The 21,881-nt window shown below is 44.5% G+C and overlaps 1 protein-coding gene across 2 annotated transcripts; it reads left to right on the top strand.

The window, feature by feature from the left end:
* Positions 1-1,342: 1,342 nt before the first annotated feature.
* On the top strand, positions 1,343-18,893 carry FAM76A (family with sequence similarity 76 member A). 2 transcript variants are annotated; one of them, XM_083627686.1, is made up of 10 exons: positions 1,343-1,524; positions 3,617-3,681; positions 4,532-4,586; positions 5,301-5,453; positions 6,279-6,436; positions 7,948-8,034; positions 8,608-8,739; positions 14,484-14,619; positions 15,385-15,486; positions 16,839-18,893. In XM_083627686.1, exons 1-10 carry the CDS (start codon positions 1,372-1,374, stop codon positions 16,923-16,925), a joined length of 1,128 nt encoding a protein of 375 aa, XP_083483812.1. In that variant the 5' UTR covers positions 1,343-1,371; the 3' UTR covers positions 16,926-18,893. The 2 variants fall into 2 exon arrangements, with proteins under 2 accessions (XP_083483812.1, XP_083483813.1); XM_083627687.1 differs by lacking the exon at positions 8,608-8,739 and having other exon boundaries at positions 1,351-1,524.
* The last annotated feature ends 2,988 nt before the right edge of the window (positions 18,894-21,881 follow it).

Raw genomic sequence — 21,881 nt, 5'->3', positions numbered from 1 at the left:
TTAGGCTGCCCTTGGTTCTTTAGGCTGGCCTTACATAATTTTGTGAGAAAATATTGGTAACAAATCTTGGTGGGCGGGGGGAGCACGGCATTTGATGCAAAATTAGCCGTTGGTAGTTTGGATTTCCATTAACATACACATACACAACATACCCCGTAGGAAACACCAGAGGGAAAATACACAGACAAATATAATACCCTTATCCATTCCATATCGAAAATGAAAATAAAATTGCCAATAGCATAATGCCATTACACAAATCTATGGAGCAACCACATCTGAAATAATGTGTAGTTCTGGTCACCTCGCCTGAAGGAAGGGTATTATTAGAGAGTTGGAAAAGATTCAGTAAAGGGGAAAAGATCAAGGAGTGGAGCAACTCTCCCATGAGGAAAGGCTGTGGCGTTTGGGACTTTTTAATTTAGAAAAAAGATGAGCTGTAGGTGACAGAACAGAAGCTCAGAAACTGATGCATGGCATGGAGAAACAGTAGAACTTGCAAGGTGTCCTATGAACCTGAATGTGGAAGGATAAGTACTTTTCTTCACGAAGTTAAAACTCTGGAAAACTCGCTCGCCAGAGGAAGCAGTGATGGCCACCAACTTGGGGTGGCCTTAAAAGAGGATTGGACAAATTCGTGGCAGCCGGGGCTCCTTGCCAGAACGACTATGCTCTGCCGGTCAGAGGCAATGGGGCTTCTGAATGCCTGTTGCTCCTCGAGGCATCTGCGTGGCCACTGCGAGAACAGGACGCAACCCTCTGCAAAGGGGACCATAACAATTAAAAGCCACTTCGCAATCGAAACAACATGTGAAACAAGCATAACAACCTCCACCCCCTCCCAAAGCACACACAGATATCGCGAGAGAACAGAAGACGTGCGGGAGCGTAGAAGCAATTGACAGAGATGCGACTATAGAGTCACACGTTGTCTCAATACTTTCTGTGCTTCTGATCTAGTTTTGCCACTTAAACTTCCAGTTCGAGTTATATCAGTCCTGTTTTCCTCACAGAGATTCCACGCCGTACTTATGGGCAACACTAGCAAAAGGGAGGGCCCCCAGTTATTACCACAGCAATAACCACGGGAGAATATAATTCATAGTGCACGTTACTCTTCTATTTTTTCTGGATATCTCTATGGTTAAGGGTGACCCGAGTTGGCGCCGTGACGCCGCTCCCCTTGCGCAACCCCGGACGGAGGCACACCCGGTGACACAGCTCCGCCCTTCCCTTCCCCGGCTTCTTCCCGCAACAACTCGAGCCCGCCCCGCCCCAAACCTCTGAGTGACGTCTCCGGAGAATCAATGAGCCTCCAGGTACGAACGGAGGCCCCGCCTCCGAAGCGGTGAGTGGCGCCGCCCTCGACCAATGGTGCTGTTGGCAGGCGGGAGCGTCACGTCGGGTTGGGTTAGAGCTGCGCCTGTCAGTGCGGGCGGCGGGATGGCGGCGCTTTATGCTTGCACCAAGTGCCACCAGCGCTTCCCGTTCGAGGCGCTCAGCCAGGGACAGCAGCTCTGCAAGGTCAGGGCCAGGAACGGGCGGGGGCTGAGGGGGCGCGGGCGCCGTGGCGGTTAGGAGCGCGAGCTGTGAGCCAGAATCCCACCCGCCGACCCTTCTCTTCCTCTCCCGTCGGAGCTCAGCTTAGCCGCCTCCTTGGGTGACCTTAGCCAGAACAGCTTCGCTCGGCCTCTAACCTTCTCTCTCTCTCTCTCTCTCTCTCTCTCTCTGCCTCCACCTCCCTGACCCTCCAGTTCATGCTGGAATCAAAACAACACCGGCCTACCTCACAGGGTTGTTGTTGTTGTTGTGGCCGAGGCGTGCTGTAATCGAAGGGCAGCATTACTCGGCCTCCCCCCTCTCCCCCCCCCACTGGCCACCACTCCATATTGGAATCAACTGGCCTACCTCACAGGGTTGCTGTCATCATCCCTGACAAGCATGGCTGAGTCATGACGTATTCAAAGATCTTTGAAGGCTGGGTGAAGGGAATAAGAGAAATCATGATCTAAATCAGGATGCGTTTATATTCCTTGCAACTTTCTGCACAGGAGGTGTAGGTGCCATAGGGAGCATAATCTCCTGGATATCCATGCAGTAGCCATGTGAGGTAGGCTAGGTTTGAGAGTATGGCCCAAGACTGTTCAGGGATCTTTGGGGTGAGCGGTGGGAATTCAAAGTCATGTCTCTGCGGTCCAGTGTCATATAGCGGTTATACCACCACTCCAACTCTGGGACTGGTTTCTTCTTCTTCTTCAGGAAGTGCTTTGATGAAGACAATAGAAGGGGAAAGGAATGGAGCAAGAAGCCAAGACTTCAGTTATGGGCTCTTACCTGAGAGAAAGCCCCACTAAATGTAGTGGACCTTATTTCTGAGTAAACATGGGTAGGATTGGCCTATAGATTGTAGTAGGTGTTGTTGCTTAGGGAGGTGGTTTGGAAACTGGGTAGGGAGGCACTTCTTGGGTTTGTGAGTGTACCCACAAATCCCACTTAGTTATTTCCTGCATACATCCTTTGTGAAGTCAGAGTGTATTTGTTTATTGCTATTATTTGTATGCTTGTGCCTTGTCTGTTAGCTTCTAATTGGGGTTCATTAAGAAAGATGTGGCCTGTGGCAGTATGTAGTTAGCATGTTTCGTAAGTTATTCTTCAGCCAAACAGCTCCCAGGCAATTTCACAATAAAATCAATATAATCATAAAAGAAATACATTAAAGACCATATAGCAGGACAAATGAGTCATATAATAAGATCAGGAATAAAGATGTTGGTGTCTCATGCTAGGCAATATTATTATTAGTTACCCAATTTGTATAACACCCTTCATTCGAAGATCTCAGGGCGGTTCACAACATAAAAAGAAAGAAAACCACAATATGTTATTGTTTTTATTAAATTGTTGTTTTATTAACTTGTTAAGTCATCTAAAAAGGGCATTTCTCAGGCAACTTACAATCAAGTTTAAAAATAATTGGGTTTAAATATACTGAAAGTAATTACTGACATTTTGCTCTTGTTTGTGTTTTGCACTCTTGCTTATAGTTAAACGCTGCTACTTATCTAATGTGGTATCTAACTACTGTTCCTTTGCTGCAGTATGTCTCTCTTCAGTGACTGATTACAATCAAGAGCAACAGTGAAGGACCCATGATTTTCTTTATGAATACCTATTAACATACTCATTGCTAAAGAGACACTATGTTGTTTTTCTTAGAAGAATTGCAGTTTTCTGTGCCACTAACAAAATACGCAGATGAACTATAAAGAGAGGAGTTTTGACTCTGGAGACGATAACGTTGTAAGATGACCCTGCCTGCTGCACTGGCCGTCTTCTCTAGTTGGATGCTGTGTAAAGCAGTAGCCCTGTCTAATTGCTTCCTGGGCCAGAATACAAAAATCTGTTGTTTGATAGTTTGCCACTTTGAGTCACCGCTCTAGTACCTGCCTTCATTTTCATCATGATGGGATTTCTCTCTTCACCATTCCTTGTCAGTATCTCACTCCTTAAGTTTACGGGATGATACATTAGTGACAACCAGAATGCCTTTTGTATGTTTTTGCCTTTCAATTCAATTCCCTAGATGTTATAACTTTCAAAAATATTTCTCTTTCAGGAATGTCGGATTGCACACCCCATTGTTAAATGTACTTATTGCAGAACTGAATTCCAGCAAGAGAGGTAAATACTTGTTCAGCCTTTTTACACTGGGTTGTCTGGGTGGGTGGGGGAAAATGGAACTGCTTTCTTTGCGATATCTTAAATTGTGGCTTTTCATTGTTTGATTCCAAAACAAAGACCGCCTGTTCTGGTGCTTTCAGCATTTGTTGACTCTCCAACACACTTGAGCTATTGTTTTAAGCATAAGAGTGGTGCTTTGCCAGGTTGAATCAGTCAGGGAGTCTGACTTTCTATCCAATAGTGAAAAATACTCAGCATTATTTTGCTAACTAATTCACACATCAGTTCAGAAATGAACTCTATCAGAGTCTGTTTCCAAGGATTGGAAGGCTTGGGATTGCAAGCTTGGACCATAGAAACATAGGAAGATGCCTTGTGCTGAGTCAGACCATTGGTCCACATAGCCCAGTATTGTCTGCTCTGACTGGCAGCAGCTGCCCAGGATTTTAGACATGGTTCTCTCCCATGCCCTTTTTGGAGATGCCAGGGATTTAATTTAGGACCTTTTTAATGCAAAGTAGAATTGCTATGTAGAATACAATTTGAAATAGCTTTGCACAACTCCAGTTGAGTTGAACACTCATGAGCAACCCCTACTATTTTAAACAGGAGAGAGCAAATCATTCTGTCCTTCTGCATTTTTATATATTATGCATTTTTTTATTTCTTAAATTAAAATATTCTAGAATTGGATCCAGAACTTAATAGTTACAAATTGACCGTATCATGTAAGGTATAAATGGTATATAATTCAAAAAGCGACAAAGTTACTTCTTTTATAATCTATAAATGCAGATCATGTTACATCATGTTTTCCTATCTTAATTTAATCTTTTTGTTGTTTTGCTAGCAAAACCAACACAATATGCAAGAAGTGTGCACAGAACGTGAAACTTTATGGGACGGTATGTTTCAGTCTTCTTTCCTTACGCACTGGAAGTTTATCTTAATTCCTATAGTATAGTGAAAAGGTGGGAAATCTATTCCTGCCAGTGGGCCAGATCCTTATCTTCCCACCCTGAGGGCCAAATTTGACAGGCAGGTGGAGCCATCTACCTGTGTGTAAGTCACCTGACATCATAGTCACATTGGGTAGCATTGCGCTTTGCAGCCCTGAATGTCAGCTAAACTGAGCAGGATCTAACTCCTGCTTGTCAGCTGATGAGGGGATTGCATCCTGCTGCTATGGCCAGGGGAACTGGTGTGGCAGCCAATGCAAAATCAAACTCTATCCATCAGGTGATATCATCCTGCACTGCAATGACATCAACTAACTGGGTTTGGTGTTTTTTTTTTTTAAAAAAAAGAATTCGGGAGAATTTGACTCCCTAGTGTGACAAGATTGACATGCAGGCTGGAAATTCCCCATTCCTGCTACAGTGGTTTAAAAGCAGAGGTGGGTGGAACTCTGGCCAGTTTCCAGTGGACCAGCAAGTGGAAGAAAAGGTCACAGCAAGCTTAGGGTAGTTAAATGTATGTAGTGTGTTTTTGGAAACTCATCCTGCTTGGTTGAGAGAAAGCAGGGAGGCAACGTTGAGAACACTGGAGCAAGTCTTGGTGATTGCATATATAATTAAAGTGCATCATTAATCTCTTTACAATTTTCTGGTTTTTTACAGCCCAAACCATGCCAGTATTGCAATATAATTGCTGCATTTATTGGTAACAAGTGCCAGCGTTGTACAAACTCCGAGAAGAAGTACGGACCACCACATTCGTGTGAGCAGTGTAAGCAGCAGTGTGCCTTCGACAGAAAAGATGATAGGAAAAAAGTGAGTGCTTATATACATTCAGCATGGAAAGCGAAGAAGCTGTCTGCTGTGTGTAGATTCTGAGCATCAAAAGGTCATTTAACACATGACACGGTTAAAAGTATGTCCTACAGATGTTCCAGCTTTGCAGGGAGTTGGACTAGATAACCCTTGCGCCCCTTACAGCTCTAAGATTCTGTGATTCTGTTTGCTCATCCGATTGTTCCCTACTGAGTCGTCATTATGACTTTGGTATTGTCATTATTTTGACCATGCCAGGAGGTGGGGTAAGCTTCGAAACCAACTACTGAACATTAAGTCCCTCGCAATAGGGACTGAGGGACCTCCTCCTCTTTGGCTCACTGCATTTCCTTGAAGTTTTTCTGCCTGTTGCAGGTGCCCACTGCCCTGATGTCTCCTTTGCTCAGTGAGACATGGATTCCACATGGGTTCGTGGCCAACATCTTGAGATCTGGCCGGGCATCCAGCATGAGAAGGAGTGAAACTTAAATTCACTGGTTTTAGGGGAAAAATTGCTGTGTGAATTGGCTCGTATCTTTCCCACCAGTAATACATGGTGCCTTACAGATGTCAGATACCAGCTCCTGTCAGTCCCAGCCAACAAGGCCAGTTCCCAGAAAAACCGGGAGTTGTAGTCCAGCAATATCTAGAAGGCACCAATTGGCTACCCTTAAGTTTAAACGATCGTGACTATTTTGTTTCTAAATATGGTCTGTTTCAGAAGAGCTGCTTCTCAGTTCCATTTTGGCTGTTGTGCTTTTCCTTTTGTCTAGGAGAGTGTGTAATAACATCCTGCCTGTTTTGTTCCTTTTCTCATCTTCCTAGGTGGATGGGAAGCTACTCTGCTGGCTTTGCACACTCTCCTATAAAAGAGTCTTGCAGAAGACCAAAGAGCAACGTAAGCACTTGAGCACCTCTTCCCGGACAAGCCTGCCGGAAAACGAACAGTATGGCCGACTCAGCGGTGGCACCCACTACAACAGGTAATGCACTATCAGTGTAGCTCCCTCGGCAGCTTCACTCTCTGTGTGCACTCCTGTGGCATATGGAGGCATATGCAGCAGAAAAGCAGGCTTGCTTTTTCTGGCCAAAGGATTGTGGCCATCCTACAGACCTTCAGTGGCCTTTTGAACTCTGAGATAGGATGTATACAAACATGCATGGAAAGATGCAAGGGTTCTATGAGAAGACATGGAACGTTGGAAGCTGCTATTGGTCTATCTGGCTCCATATTGTCCACACTGATTGGCAGCAGCTCTCCAGGGTGTCAGGCAGCAGTTTCTCCCAGCCCTAACTGGAGATGGCAAAACTGCCTTCTGCTGCAAAGTGAAGAAAAAAAACTGTTTCCCCTGAACTCTGTCTGGGGGGAGAGGATGACACTTTGGCCCAAAATGTGTCTAATGCACTTCCACGGTGGGCTAGCTGCTAAAACTGTATGTTTGAATGCTTCTGTAGGGTAAACCAATATGTTTTTGAATATTAGGATATGTTCCTCAAATCATTTATTAAGGGAGCTCTCAATAGCAGGCTGTTGCATTATGGTAAATAAGAAGTATTCGTCTTTTGGTGTGGTTTGCTTTTTCAGATGACCAAAGTATGCGCTAACACATATTGCAGTCCTCTTGCTTTAAAAACAATAATAAGCCCAAGCCACCTTTGGGCTTATTTGGGATTTAGAGCAGGGAGGTGATTAGGAGAGAAACAGCACTTGCCTGTCTATTTAAAAACTATTTTGACATTTAAGCAGGCATGGCCCACATTTCTTCCCAGCTGTGAGGACTGGAAACTTGCTGCTTTACTCTGTACTTCTGTACAAGTTGAGGAGCCTGTGCAGCAACTGGGAAGGTGGAAATCTTTAGTGGCTTTGTAGTGCACTGCTGCTATTTAAAGTTTATTTTTTGATGAATTCTGCACCCAGTGCCACATGGGATCACAACATACACATTGCCCTGCTTAAATGTGTCTTGGAAACTGCTTGGCAAGGAAGTGTGTGAGTCAGGATAGTGTATTGGATACGATCAGGGTGATCTAGGTTTGAATCATTACTCTGTCTTGAGGTTCATTTGGTGATACTGGCCTTCTTTCTCTTTCTCTTACACACACACACACACACACACACACACACACACACACACCATATGTTACCTCACTGGGTTGTTGGGAGGATAAAGTGGGAGGAGGGTGTAATGTACCACTCTCAATAACAAGTGTTGTAGTTTTTTCTACTTTAGTCAGCAAATCCACAGCTTTGGCACATAGCTAGTATTAAAATGTGTAGCCACTGAGTATGGTCAGGGTGCCCCCCCTCTTTTTTTTAACAGGTGCATTAAAGGTCATCTCATGTTTACTTCTGTTTAAGAAACCCTGCTGCTTTATCCACAAAGAGTTCTTTTTTTCAAGGAGCATACTGCAATTATAGAAAACAACCAGAAAACTGACTTGGAATTGCCAAACTTCTTAACGGTGTGTTTTGTTGCTTTGTTTCCTTTTGCAGCCAGAAAACATTATCTACATCTTCTATTCAGAATGAAATCCCAAAGAAAAAGCCCAAGTTTGATGCCATATCAGCCAATGGAGACAGGTGAGCATCTTAAAATTTGGAAGTGCGGGTGGGTGGTCTGATCTGTTTTTAGTTTTAAAAGAAAAAGAATTAGAAAACTTTTCAGCGCTTAGAGACTTAAATGGTGAAGCTTCTCTTCTGGAGCTGCAGGGCTCTTGTGGACCAACTTTATCATTATGGGGAAAACGTTTGGTGATAGGTTGCATTTCTTTTGCATAGTTATATGTGTAGTTTTGGGATTCCAGACTATGCTGTTAAATTAGGCAGTGCAGAATAGAAATATATTAGAGAAAAGAAAGCTACTGTCAAGCAAGATCATACTTTTAAAAAGAGACCCACTTTACCCCCTTCCTTTGTTTTGGGAGAAGGAAAGCCTCTGCCAATCTCTGAAGTCTGTAGCTTCTGTTTTGTGACTGCTGTGTGCAAAAAAAATGTGTTGGTTTTCCCCCCTTCCCCAGCAAGTGACATGGTAGGGTAGGTTAGGGTTTCCCTGACACTTAAAATCTGGAAAGAATGAGGAGGGGGCGGGTGTAGTTAGCATTGACGCTCTTGATGTGCATATTTTCATTCCTCCCTTTCCTCTCTAATTCTCAGCGTTCCTTCCTCTCCCGAGATGCTTTGCCCCCCTATCCAGAGTGCCCCATCCGTGTTGGTGCAGTGGGCTGCTTCCCAACAGAGTCTCGGTGCCCATGATTGTCCTGTTTCTCAAGGCACTGACATCCTGAAGTGAGATCACCTATCATTTTCTCCCCCACCCGTTTCCTCCCCAACCCTCGGAATTGTCTCATTTTATGGAAGCAATCCATGCTCTTGGATTTCCTCCTAAAGCATATCATTCCAGGAGCGTGAGCCAGACTGTAGGCCAGGACTTCTAAGTGTGTAGGTAATTTGTTGGCAATTGCTTTATTCACCATCGCTTGAAGGTCTGGTCTAGTTCCATGTTACAACTCTCCTGTCACTCCCTCATTGTCTGTGATGCCTGCATTTAGAAATATCAAGGCATGAAATCCATGTGCGGAGCCAATATTGTTCTATACACTAATATCGAACTCCTTATTCTAGTGTGCGTTCTCATAGAGCCAAGGGGACATTATCCACACACAAGAGGGAGATACTGGCAGGATTTGTTTTTTATGTATTTATAGAATTTATATCCTGCCCTCTTCCTCCCAAAGTTGCCCAGGGTGGCAAACAGGTGGTAAAACAATAAAAACATCTCCAGTGTGGATGCAGACGGGGAAAGGTCTCCACTTAAAACGCTTGTTGAAAACAGAAGTTCTTCAGTAGGCCCTGAACAGACAAACCGAGTGGGCGCCTGCCTAATATTTAAGAGGAAGGAATTCCAAAAAGGAGGTGCCATAACGCTAAAGAACCAATTTCTGTATTGTGAGGAAATAGACCTCCTGACAAGATGATATCCGCAGGAGGCCCTCGCCAAGAGAACTCAGTAATCAATTGGATTTATAAAGAGAATCCTGAACCCAAGCTATGTAGGGCTTTATTCATCAAAACAAGCACCTTGAACTTAGCCCAGTAGCTAATTGGCAGCAAGTGCAAGTCTTTCAAGAGTGAGGTGATGTGTTGGCCATGTCCTGCCCCAGTGAACAGTTGAGCTGCCACATTTTGCACCAAGTGGAGCTTCCGGATCAGCCTCAAGGGCGGCCCCACATAGAGAACATTGCAGTAATTCAGCCTGGAGGTTACTTGAGAGAACCCCAACGCTTGCAAAAGTACAAAAAGCTACCAACAGCCTTTAGTGGAATCTGACAAAAGGAGGGAAGTGTAAAATTTATCAGATCTGCCTGGGAATTCAGTTAAAATAGTTAAAATATATAAGGAGCAGATGTCCTTATGAGTAATATAGTAATACACGCTCAATGGTTTCAATGCTTGATTGACAAAAGCAAGACACATTGGTTATAAGGAATGTATGAGGATCTCCTTTCCAATAGAGTAGATGGTAAGGTGTTAAAGCCAGCTATGGTATTTAGAAATTTCAAAAGTACCGTAATCACTTGTCTAATGTGCCATCAAATTTAACGCACACCTTAATTTTTACAACGTAATTTGGCCAAAAAAGATGAGCATTGGATTATAATACAATATAAAGATAATCAGCTGGAATGAAGTTTTTGCTACAGTTTCCTGCTGCTGAGTAGCATGCATTTTGAACTTTATCCTTTTGGAGAGCTACATCCCAGATTTGTTATTTAATCATATCTGTAGCTCCCAAGGTCAGAGCTGAGGGGCTGACACACACAGCTATTGCACTCTCACCTCCTTGCGTGTCTTCTCCTCTCCATTCATAAGACAAGATACTGTATTACTGAATCTATATCAAGTTTCAGTGATTAGAGCAGTAAGAATCAAGACTTGTATATGTGAGCTTGATTTAATTGTTATTGCTCTAATAATCATTCTATATTCTGTACACCTAAACCTACTAGACCATGGCATATATGTTATGATTTCTAAACGACTATCTAAGGAAGAGAGTGCAGTTTTTTAGCACAGACCTGCAATTTCTCCTCATTGCCATGGGAGGGCAGGCAGAAACCAGCATAAAGAAATCACAGGTTTATTGTGATCCATAAGAATTGGGATTTGTGAGCAACCTGGCTGGAATTAGTCTTTCAGCCGGGTCTGTTAGGCTCTTGTCACCTGCTATATTCTGGATGGTGTAGCAGGAAACTTTGCAAAAACTGCACAGCAGCACCCAGAGCAGGCATGGGGAACCTCTGGCCCTCTTGAAATTGCTGGACCAGGGGCCAAGGCTGATTCGGTTCAGCAACATCTGAAGGGCCAAAGGTTCCCCACACTTTATCTAGAGGCTCCCAGGTTCCACAGCTCCCATTTCTCATTTCACAGCAAACTTGCACTGTTTGCAACCCGCCAAGCTTATGGCAGCCTGTTACTATACCTCCTGTTTTTGCTGCCTGCCTGGGACTGACAAAGGGTGGGTCGGTGAGTTGTGAAGCTGATGGACTGCATTTTGCATGGTGTGTCTCAAGCTGAAGAGTAATTAGGAAGGTTGACATTTTTGGCAGCGTTGTACAGTTATGCCTGCCTCAATCAAGGCTGGTCAGTATGGAGAGGGGGAAAAAACCTGAAGTTCCAAGGGAGTCCTTGTCTGCCCTGTGATTGCTTTGCCTGACCTCCCTTCGAGGACTCTGGGTCTCAAGTTATTTGGAAATGAGCAATATTACATAAGTGCAGTCTTGTACTGAGTTGCTTGCCTGGTAACCATAGGCAAGGCAGGCATTCCATGTAGGTCAGGAATGAGGAACCTCGGGCATATGGGGTGAACGTGGCCCTGCGGGTATCTCTGTCTGGCCCTTAGGACTCTCCCCAGGCCTTCACCTGCCCAGTTTTCTACTCTTGAGTGGTTTGATTCCTGGCCGAGTTGTGTACGTTGAAGACAGCAAGCAGACACTTCCGCAGTCGTGGGAGTGGCTGTGGTTGTACCTTTGTACAGCCTGGTTCACAATAATGCTTCCCCGTGTTAATGTAGGTGTGGCTCCTAGTTCAGATGGAGGGTGCTTGCTTGTGTGTAGGAGAAGTTGACTGTGAATGGACCCTTCGAGAAGAGGTTGTAGATAAAACAATGGTTTCTGAAAATGGGGTATTTCTGGAAAACCTTACCCTCCCACTCTCATTTTAGCTACTTCTTTTTCTGTTCTTTGGCTTCTGTAATGAAAGTGCTGTCAACAGAGTTGAAATACTGTCTCTCTCTTTACTGCCTCCCCCAAGAACTGTCACTGCTTCATAGGGTTTCTCTTTCCATTTGTGTGGTTCTTTTCGTCTCTAGTATTAATATTTAGGTTGCTTTAAATGGGTTGTTAAATCTGGACCAAGGCAGTAGTTACACCTGCTGAAATCCATGCAACTTGATAAGTAAGTTTTGATCTTAAGTGGAAATAATAAGTGTGCCTGACTTGGTCTAGATCCACCTTCTACAGATTTAAAATAATAATAATAATAATAATAATAATAATAATATATTACTTATACCCCACCCATCTGACTGGGTTGCCCCAGCCACTTTGGGCAGCTTCCAACACAATATTAAAAAATATAAATTTACATCGGGTGGCAGTGACTCTTTGCATATCCAAAATTTGCATGGGATAGTAATGCAGTAGCATTTATGGTGTGTTGTGTTCATGTTGGGTTTCAAACCTAACCTGAAAAAGCAGTGATTGTGTTCCTCATGGGGAACATGTTCATGCTGCTGCTGGGAATCTTGGTCTCCTTTATCTCCAAGGGCAAAGAATGCATCTCCAAATGCACTTGGGGATATATTACTACTCTGACTAAAGTTTGATGAGGACATATCAAGGTACGTTGTTGCCTGCAAACCATCAGTTGGCCATTCGTGTCTTCACTGCAGATTTAAAGCAGCTTGGTAGTCTGGGAACTGTAGTGCTGCAAGGGTGGATTCCCAGGATTCTTTGGGAGAAGCCAGGAGAACAGAGGTGGGGAACCCGGTGCCCTCCTGAGGTTGTTGGACTCCCAACTCCCATCAGCTCCAAACAGCAGAACCAGTAGTCAGAAACAAGTACAGTTGCAGTCTCCCAGCAACTAGAGGGCTACAGGATTCCCATCGCTGCCACATAGGTTTGTGGTATAGATATGTCCTTGTTGAGGGTATTTAGAAAACCTCATGCCATAGCCACCTCTTGGCTTTTGATTTTCCTTAGTGTTTTATCCCTCCCTCTCTCTGCATGTGAAACAGCATTCTTTAACATCCCACATTTTTGCCCACTGAACGTTACAACATGAAGAATACCAAAGCACATGAACTCATTTTGCACAGTGTAGAAGATCCATAGCTCAGAAATTTTCTAAGCTGCTCTTTGGTGGTGTGTTCACAGTAGTGTTTCTCACCCTGCCTTAAAGCTGCTATATTGAATATGGGAGGTCGATTGGGATGTTGAGCTTTAGGACTAGGCTGACAGCAATGCACTGAAATTCAACAAAGACAGGTCTGTACAGTGTTATGCACAGGTGCGCTAAATAATGCAGAGAAACTCCAAACAGAGAAAATTGATGCTGCACTGAAAAATTACCGTATTTTTCGCCTTATAGGACGCACTTTTTCCCCTCCAAAAATGAAGGGGAAATGTGTGTGCGTCCGATGGGGTGAATGCAGGCTTTCGCTGAAGCCTGGAGAGCGAGAGGGGTCGGTGCACACCGACCCCTCTCGCTCTCCAGGCTTCGCGGACCTCTCCGCAAGCAGCGGGAGCGGTCCCGCTGCTTGCGGAGAGTTGCCTGCATGCCGAAGCCTGCGCACGCTGAGATCAGCGCGTCCAGGCTTCGCGGACCTCTCCGCAAGCAGCGGGAGCCAGCGCTGGGCTCCCATGGCTTGCAGAGAGCTGCCTGTTTGGGGGCTGGGGAAGGGGGGAAGCTCGGGCCTCCCCCGCCCCAGCCCCGCGCCTGGGGGGGAAATAATTTTTTCCCCTTTATTTCCCCCCCAAAAAACTAGGTGCGCCTTATGGGATGGTGCGTCCTATAGGGCGAAAAATACGGTAATATGAATCCACACGGAAAAGGATAATATCATACAGCTGCAAACAAGGGGGAAGACAGAAGTTTTGGAGAACAGCTTATTAGTTCATTTTGTGCAAAGAGAGTGATATGCTCAAGAAGGTGCATAGCGTTCTTCCCTTTTCGCAGGATATACAGTGATAATCGTTTAGATGCAATTCAGATCAACCTATGCATATTTACTTGGAAGTAAGTCGCTTGGAAGTAAGTTGAATTCAATAGTGCTTGCGCTCAAGGAAGCATGCATAGGATTGGAGCCATAGCCGTTGTCCCCTTTGTCGTGAAGAGTGTGGAAACACGTCAAATATTAGCTAAACCTTTGCAGTGGTAATTGACCAAAGAAGAAGGTGTGGTTGTTTATGTTGTCATTTTAAAAGGGGGGGGGGACACAAAATGTCCCTGGCACAAATTAAATATGTAGTTGGAGCAGCATGCTTTTGACAAATAGGTCAAGCATGCCACACAGACCCTCCAGATGTGTCTGAACTACAACTCCCATCATCCCTGGCCATTGGTCTGACTTGCTGGGCTGATGGAAGTAGGAGTTCAGCCACTTTTGGAGGGTCAGAGATATTCTGCATCCAATGTTGCACATATGTGTTATTTTAATTATTGTAGATCACCCTACATACATAGCCTCTAAATCAGCGTTTCCAGCCTTGGGTCCCCATATGTTGTTGGTCTACAGTTCCTTTCATCCTTTACCATTGGCTGTGGTCAGCAACATCCGGTGACTCAAGGTTGGGAAGGGTTTCTCCAAATACATTTCACTGAATGATGATAACTAGATGACCGTGAGGGACTTTGCAGGCTTTCCTGTTAGCCTGTGGGACTGACCTCTCTTGTTCACGGCTTACCATCCCATCTGAACTGGAGCCCAGGGGTGAGTAATTAATGATCTCCCCCTTACTGTCTCTTTATAGCTTTTCTCCAGACCTTGCCTTGGACTCTCCTGGCACTGACCACTTTGTCATCATAGCCCAGCTGAAAGAGGAAGTGGCAACTCTCAAGAAAATGCTGCACCAAAAAGATCAGATGATCCTGGAGAAAGAGAAGAAGGTAACGTCCCCTTTGAGCCACCTCTCAGTGAGACAATGGGGCACTTTATTGTAATCTGTTCTTAATTTTCTTCCTAAGGAAGGTGAGGAAAGCTAGAGCTGGATCTTTCATAGTATCGCTACAGATAAATAAGATTCTATAAGTCTTGAGCTAGTGTTGAAATGATTGTCACATTGCCACCTGTCGTGTTTGGAGGAGGGCATTCTGTAGTTGGGGTGCCACCACATAGAAGACTCTCTCCCTGTCTGCTGCATATTGAAATTATCCTGGCAGCAGAACATGGAGAAGAGCCTCCTCTGAAGATCTCAAGACATGGCCAGGATGGTGTAAGGAGAGGTGCTCTTGTGGGTGTTTGGATCCCAAGCTGAAAGATGGTTGGGCGCTGGTTGTGTTTCATGATTTTGGAAGTTAAGCCATAAGGCAGTCTTCAGGAACCTGGTGCCCTCCAGATATTCTGGACTATAACTCCCATAAACCTCAGCCAGCACAGCAACAGCTGATAGGAGTTGTAGTCCAAAACATCTGGAGGGCACCAGGTTGGCAAAGGCTTCTGTAAGAATTTTGTTGGATCTCAGCTATGTTCCTGCTTCATTTTCATATATATGGAATTTAATAAAACTCCATATCACCTTGTTCCCAGGTGGCAGCCCTGCAGCTTATTTAGCATACTGGATTTCTACAAGGATATCTCCCATTGTATGGCAAATATTAATTGCAAATGAATTTTAACTGCTTTGATTTCTTTTGCTTGTGTGTGTTCTGCAGATAACTGAACTGAAGGCTGATCTGCAGTACCAAGAATCCCAGATGAGGGTGAAAATGAACCAAATGGAAAAGACTCACAAGGAAGTCACAGAACAATTGCAGGTAACTTTGTTTAACTTAGTCCATTAATTAGCATTCACAGGACTGATTGGATGCTGAGAACACTGTGACCAGCTCTGCAAACCTTTGCATTGTTAGATCGACTAATATTCTACTCTGGATTTCTGACAATTCAATACCTTTGGCCCATTTAGTTCATTGTTGCCTGTGCTGATTGGCAGCAGCGTTCCAGATTTTCAGACAGGTGTCTTTCTGAGTCCTACATAAAGATACGGAGGGCTGCATCATAAGAACATAAGAAGAGTCTGCTGAATCAAGCCAGTAGCCCATCTAGTCCAGCATCCTGTTCTCACAGTGGCCAAGCAGATGCCTGTGTCAGAACCATGCAAGCAGGATCTGAGCTCACAAGAGCACTCTCCCCTTTTGTGGTTTCTAGCTGTGTTCAGAAGCATTCCTGCCTCCAACTGTGGAGGCAGAACATAGCCAATATGACTAGGAGAAATCAATAGCCTTATCCTCCATGAATTCATCTAGTCCTCTTTTAAAGCTATCTAAGTTGGTGCACCTCCTTGCCTCCTAGCTTGGCATCATTTACCGAGAAGCGGTATCCTTTACCAGGACAAAGGGGGTGCTGTGGTCTAAACCACAGAGCCCCTTGGGCTTGCCAGTTACTGTGATGGGCTGAGCTCCCGTTGCTCTGTACCAGGTTCTGTCAACATAGCAGTTCAAAAGCACACAGTTAAAAAATGCAAATAGATAAATAGGTACCGCTGCAGCGGGAAGGTAAACGGTGCTGCCGTGTGCTCTGGCACTCGTCACGGTGTCCCCTTGCACTAGAAGTGGTTTAGTCATGCTGGCCACATCACCCAGAAAGCTGTCTGCAGACAAACGCTGGGTCCCTCGGCCTCCTTTGACTGGACTTAACCATCCAGGCATCCTTTACCTTTACCTATCATTTATTCTGACTGGCAGCAGCTCTCCAAGGTTTCAGAAAGGGGGTGTTCCCAGCACTACCTGGAGGCAACAGGGATTGAACTTGGGACCTCCTGCATATAAAACGTAGTTCACAACTGAGCTCCAACCCTTTCCCAAGGGTTGCACTCTCAGGGGTGTGCATGTTGGATCATATTGCTTATATCCATGGTTGTGTGACTGCATCAGTGCCTTCCCCATGATGACTGGGAGAATTGCAGGATAGATTGCTTTGCATAATTTATTCAGGTTGCAGAATTGAGCTTTTCTCAGTGCAGAACTCCTCTCCCCTCTCCCCTCCCCCCAAGTTCTTTTATTCTTTTCCAGTCGAGGATTGTTTGTAAATTGGCAGCAGTTACTCAGCCTGGGGCTACTTCCCAACCCATTCAAGTAACACATGGATCTTCTCCTTCCTCCAACAGGCCAAGAACCGAGAGCTCCTGAAACAAGCCGCAGCTTTATCCAAGGGGAAGAAAACGGAGAAGTCAGGAGCAATAACCTCCCCTTAAACACCGTCTGGGAGCTCCTCCTGCAGTAAGGCTGCAAACCCAGCTGGTTGGGTTGGAATCCTTCCAGAACCTCATTTTGATTGTTGTTGCGATGGACGTGGTGGAAGCCTCTGCGTCTGACCATTCAATAGCATGCTTGAGGTGTTGGGTTTTCCACATCTTCTTCTCCTGTCCTAGTACAGCGATGAGGGTGGCTGGGGGCACCATCCCTCCAAGCCCGCCAACAAATACTTTCAATGTCAGGGTTTTCCCATTCAGTTTTACTACCACTCCCTCGAGTCGGTAAGGGAAACAGGGCTTGGGATAGGATCCCTCCACGGACTTCTCCTGCTTTCTCCCCCCCCCCCCCAAGGCATTTAACGTCCTGCCTGAGTATAGCCTTTTAAAGAGCAGTACCTAACTTTGCTTACTCGTAAGAATGCTTGCGTTTTGCTCTAGTATGCAGAGCTCCTCTCAAATGTTTCCCTTACGTCTGTATAATTGGGGGATGTTAAACCAGATGGAGGTTTAATTCAGCAACTGTCTATCAGAAATTCTGGAGGCTGAAGGGCCTCTTGGAAAAAATACTGGGGACATTTATTTGGAAGAAAGGGGGTTGATGAATTGCAATTTTGCTTATTCAGTTGTTGTTGTCGTCGTCATCACTTATATGGCATTGGTTCTTTGAGAATTAGGGTTCAGTCCCTGATTAAGATTTGCCTGCTTTTTCTCCTATTCCCCCAACCCCTTTTGTCTGGAATTGGGAGGGGAGGAAGGGAGCCTTTTCCTAAGATCAGTGGTTGGGTGAGGCCAGTCCCCAATAATGTGGTGGTAACTGGGCCGTAACAAGGCCCAATTCTGCAGAGTTTTGAGGAAGTTGGGCGGAGGTCAGGCACCATGTTTCCAGCTAACTTGGCAGCAGAACAAAGAGGTGTGAGGGAAGAAGGTTGTGTTAGTTTTCTTTTTCAAGATGATGGCTTTTTCAGGAGAAAGAAGCTGCTGGGAGTGCCAGCAAGGCCAAGAGACCCCTACCCCAATTAGAGGAGAGATGGGATGAACTGCAGCTGTTTGAGCCCTGCCCCTCAAGGCATCTCTTCGGAAATAGCAAGCCGTTCAAATACAGTTGAGATCCAGGCAAGGTATTTGGCCAGGTGGCTCCTTTGTACAGAGCCCAGTCCAAAACAATGGGGGACACCCCCACCCCTTTATGGACATGCACCTAACACAGCAATCTGAGGTGGTGTGAGATTAACTTTCTATAAGATAAATAGAGGAATATTTGCTGCAGATGGGCTTTTATGGATATTTTAAAATATATAAATATATGGGATGATTTTTTTTCCAGTGGCACTTTGAAAGACCTGCAAGCCTTGGAACGTGGAAGAAAGAATATTGAAATGTGCACTCTGCTGTGGGTTATTTATTTTTTAGTCTTGTTTTTGCTTTGTTTAAAAGACATTGTACATTAAGAATTCATTGCACCAGAAGGAGTTGTAGCAGCAGAAGCCTAATTTTTATATTCAAGAACATTTTTAGGAAAAAGAAATTTAAGCGGGAGTGGTTTTTAGCTTCCTCAGCCTACAGAAAATGAAGACAAGGAGAAGGATTTTTTCCTGTAAATTGTGTCTTTTTTCTTAACTGTGACACCTTGATCATGCATTTAAGTGGGTGATTTATAGTGATGCTGTTTTTCTTTCTTTCTATGTTTGTAACATTGGCAATCTTTTCAAAAAAAAGTTGCATTGATTTGTACAAAATAAATGTAAAAAAAATGGTTTGGGGGAGAGAGGGGGATCTTTTGGTGGTTTCATGTTTCGATATTTTGCCTATGCCTTTCTTGGTTGAATCGGCAAAGATAAACCATTCCTTCCCCCCCACTGGCATGGGCCTGATCCAGGCGCAGGTGATCAGCATGAAGCACAAAGACCTTTTGGTGCTACTGTGGGATTTGATGTATGTAGAGGATTAAACAGTATTTTCTGTATTGAAGGTTTCTTGTTTGATATGTCTCCTTCAGTCTTGTCACATTACTGTAGCTATCGTCACTTGTTTAAAAAAAGTAGGGTGGGGGGTTCACAGCTAGTCTCTCCGATTTTTAAAAATCCTACGAACATCGAGTCCTTGATCATTTATCTTTTCCATGCAGGGAAGTTTCATGAGCTAATCTGGAATAACCTAAGTGAGGAAAGGAGTGAAGTTTTCTACAAAGCGACAAAAAATCTCAGACTCCCACTAAATTTAAGTACACAACACATGAAATGCATATTCCCCCCCCCACTACCCCACCATCTTCTTTAAAACGTTTTGTTGAGGAAGGCATATGGCATAACATAATTGTTCTCAGAGTTCCCCTACTCTGTTTGATTGACTGCCACTTGGAGACAGAGCTCAAGTCGCATTGAGTGGTACCCAATGCAGGTATAATGTTAGTGTAAGGATTTACGCTTGCACAGTGGAACAGTTCTCTCCTCCCACCCCCATGTGACCCCTGTGCCCTCCCCACATCTGCTTTGGTGAACCCCCAGATCAGATTTACCATATTTTTCACCCTATAGGACGCACTTTTTCCCCTCCAAAAATGAAGGGGAAATCTGTGTGCATCCTATGGGGCGAATACAGGCTTTCGCTGAAGCTTGGAGAGCGAGAGGGGTCGGTGCGCAACGACCCCGCTCGCTCTCCAGGCTTCAGGAAGCTATCTGCAAGCCTGGGGAGCCCGCGGGAGTTCCTGCAGGGCTCCCTAGGCTGTGGATAGCAGCCTGCCGCCCGGCGCGCGAGGCGCCCTGAAGCAGAGCGCCCCTCGCACCGGGCAGACATCCGCAGACGCTGCGGATAGCAGCCTGCCGCCCGGCGCGCGAAGCGCCCTGAAGCAGAGCACCCCTCGCGCCGGGCATACATCGGCCAGCCCCACAAGCTCGGGGGACAGCGGGGAGGCACAGCGCCGCCATCCCGCTGTTCCCCGACCTGGTTTTTTGGGGAAAATTTTTCCTTTATTTCCCCCCCAAAAAACTAGGTGCGTCCTATGGGACGGAGCACCCTATGGGACGAAAAATACGGTAGGTGATGGGAGAGGGAGGAAATTCCATTGCACAAGCGTGTGTTTTTTTTTTAATGATATTTATTCAGAGTTATATCAATACAAAAACAAAAACAAGAAAAACAGAAAAATACAGCAAAAAAATAAAACAAAAAGAAAAACCAAAAAAGAAAAAGACAAATACAAATCTCAGATTACAACTTTTCATCTGCTTATTTCTTGAACCTCCTCACACCTCCCTTTTTGTATTCTAGTTTAAATTGTTATTCCAGCAAATTCTTCCCATGTTTCTCAATTTTAATTTAGATAATTAATCTTAACAATCTGTCTTATTTGTTGATTCAACATAAACTTGCTATCTTTTAATATTATCTGTTATTCAATTTACCTTAATCTCTTTAACCTTATCTTAAAAATCTTAAAATTTCAAAGTTTACATCATATTCATACATATTCCTTAAATCATTTCTACTAAAGCCAATTTAGTTCCTTTCCAGCATATTCCCTAATATTTATATTACACTGATTCCAAAATTAACAAAAGAATTTCCCTTTGTATCTCTATTTTTTATCCAACGGTCCCTTCTTCCTGGTTTCAGATTGTGTCAGTCCTTTCTGTCCAATACATCCAGTCCATCAATCTGGTGTTCTAATGTCCGAGGCCCTTAAGTCTCTTCTAGGCCCCTTCTGCAGATTTTCTTGTTCTAGTTTGTGCTTACGCACTTCTTTGTCTATTATTAGATTCTTGGGGAGTGGGTCTCCGGAGGGTTCTACCCGGTAATAATTTCCCTTTTCCTTGATCAGACCGGCCCCTTCCCCCCAGTCCCACTCCCCGTCGACATCTTTGTAATCCAAAGGAACCTTATCCAAAAAATAGTTCTTCACCTGTTTCATGGTCCCACTAGAGTTAAAAGCTTCCTTGATTTCAAACACTTCCCAGCACTCTCCAAGTTCCATCTTCCAACGCAGTGGCTTTTGTTCCTGCAGGACTTTAGATCTCTCCATTTGTGTTGTTTGAGGAGTAATCACTACCTCTTCCTTCTTCATCTGTCCTTGGACTTGCCTTGTTAAGCCAGTTTCCTGAATTGATCGCTGTACAGCCTCTCCATCCTCATTCTCTGTTAAATCATATTCACTGGCCACTGCACTCATCAAATCCAATTTCTCATGCATCAAGTTCATTTTATCACACAGCTGCTCCAGCAAAACATTTGTCATGCCAAAGGCAGACACCAAATCTTCCTTCCAACACAACACATTTCTGAAGGTCAAACGGCTGGTCCCACAATCCAAATCTCGCAGCTGTCTACAAATAAACTGCAACAACAAACTGACAGGCTCCCTCTAGGGGACACAATTTCTATTTGTATCCAATTTTAAAATGTATCCACCAAAGAAGATTACTTTCGATTTCAAGTCCTTTCAATTTTCAGATACTTTGTTTCTTTAAAAAAACAAAAATGCAGAAAGTAGCGTTGAAGTTAATTTGTTTCTCTTTAGCTATCTGTCAAAAATACTCCGCTTTCAATCAATGGACGTCTCAAACAATTTCTGTCCCGACACCCCGTTCCCAGGTTAGGGACGGTGGAAACTTAAATTCCTTTACTCTCCTCCTGCAGGATTGAACAGTCAAATATTTCCCCCCCTTTTCTCCTGCTTCCAAGAGGGTTTTATTAGTTATAAATGCAGGAAATTTCCAATTTTAAAGCAGTTTTCCAGGCTATTAGGTTGCAGGGTCTTTGCTTCAATCTATATACAAAAAACGGGAGACGGACTTCCTGTTTAAACCTTCCCGCTTCGTGCCTAATTCATAAATTTTGCAATTTTCTTGATCCAATTCTCCGTTTTTACTCACGGGTACTTGATTTAGAGTCCAAATGTCAACAGGAAAAAGTCAGCGCTCTCCGGCGATGGCTGTGCGGCTTTCCTCCATGGAAATAGCG

This window comes from Podarcis filfolensis (assembly GCF_964270895.1).
Source record: "Podarcis filfolensis genome assembly, chromosome: 8".
Taxonomy (NCBI): Eukaryota; Metazoa; Chordata; class Lepidosauria; order Squamata; family Lacertidae; genus Podarcis; species Podarcis filfolensis.
This window is presented reverse-complemented; position numbering and strand designations above follow the sequence as displayed.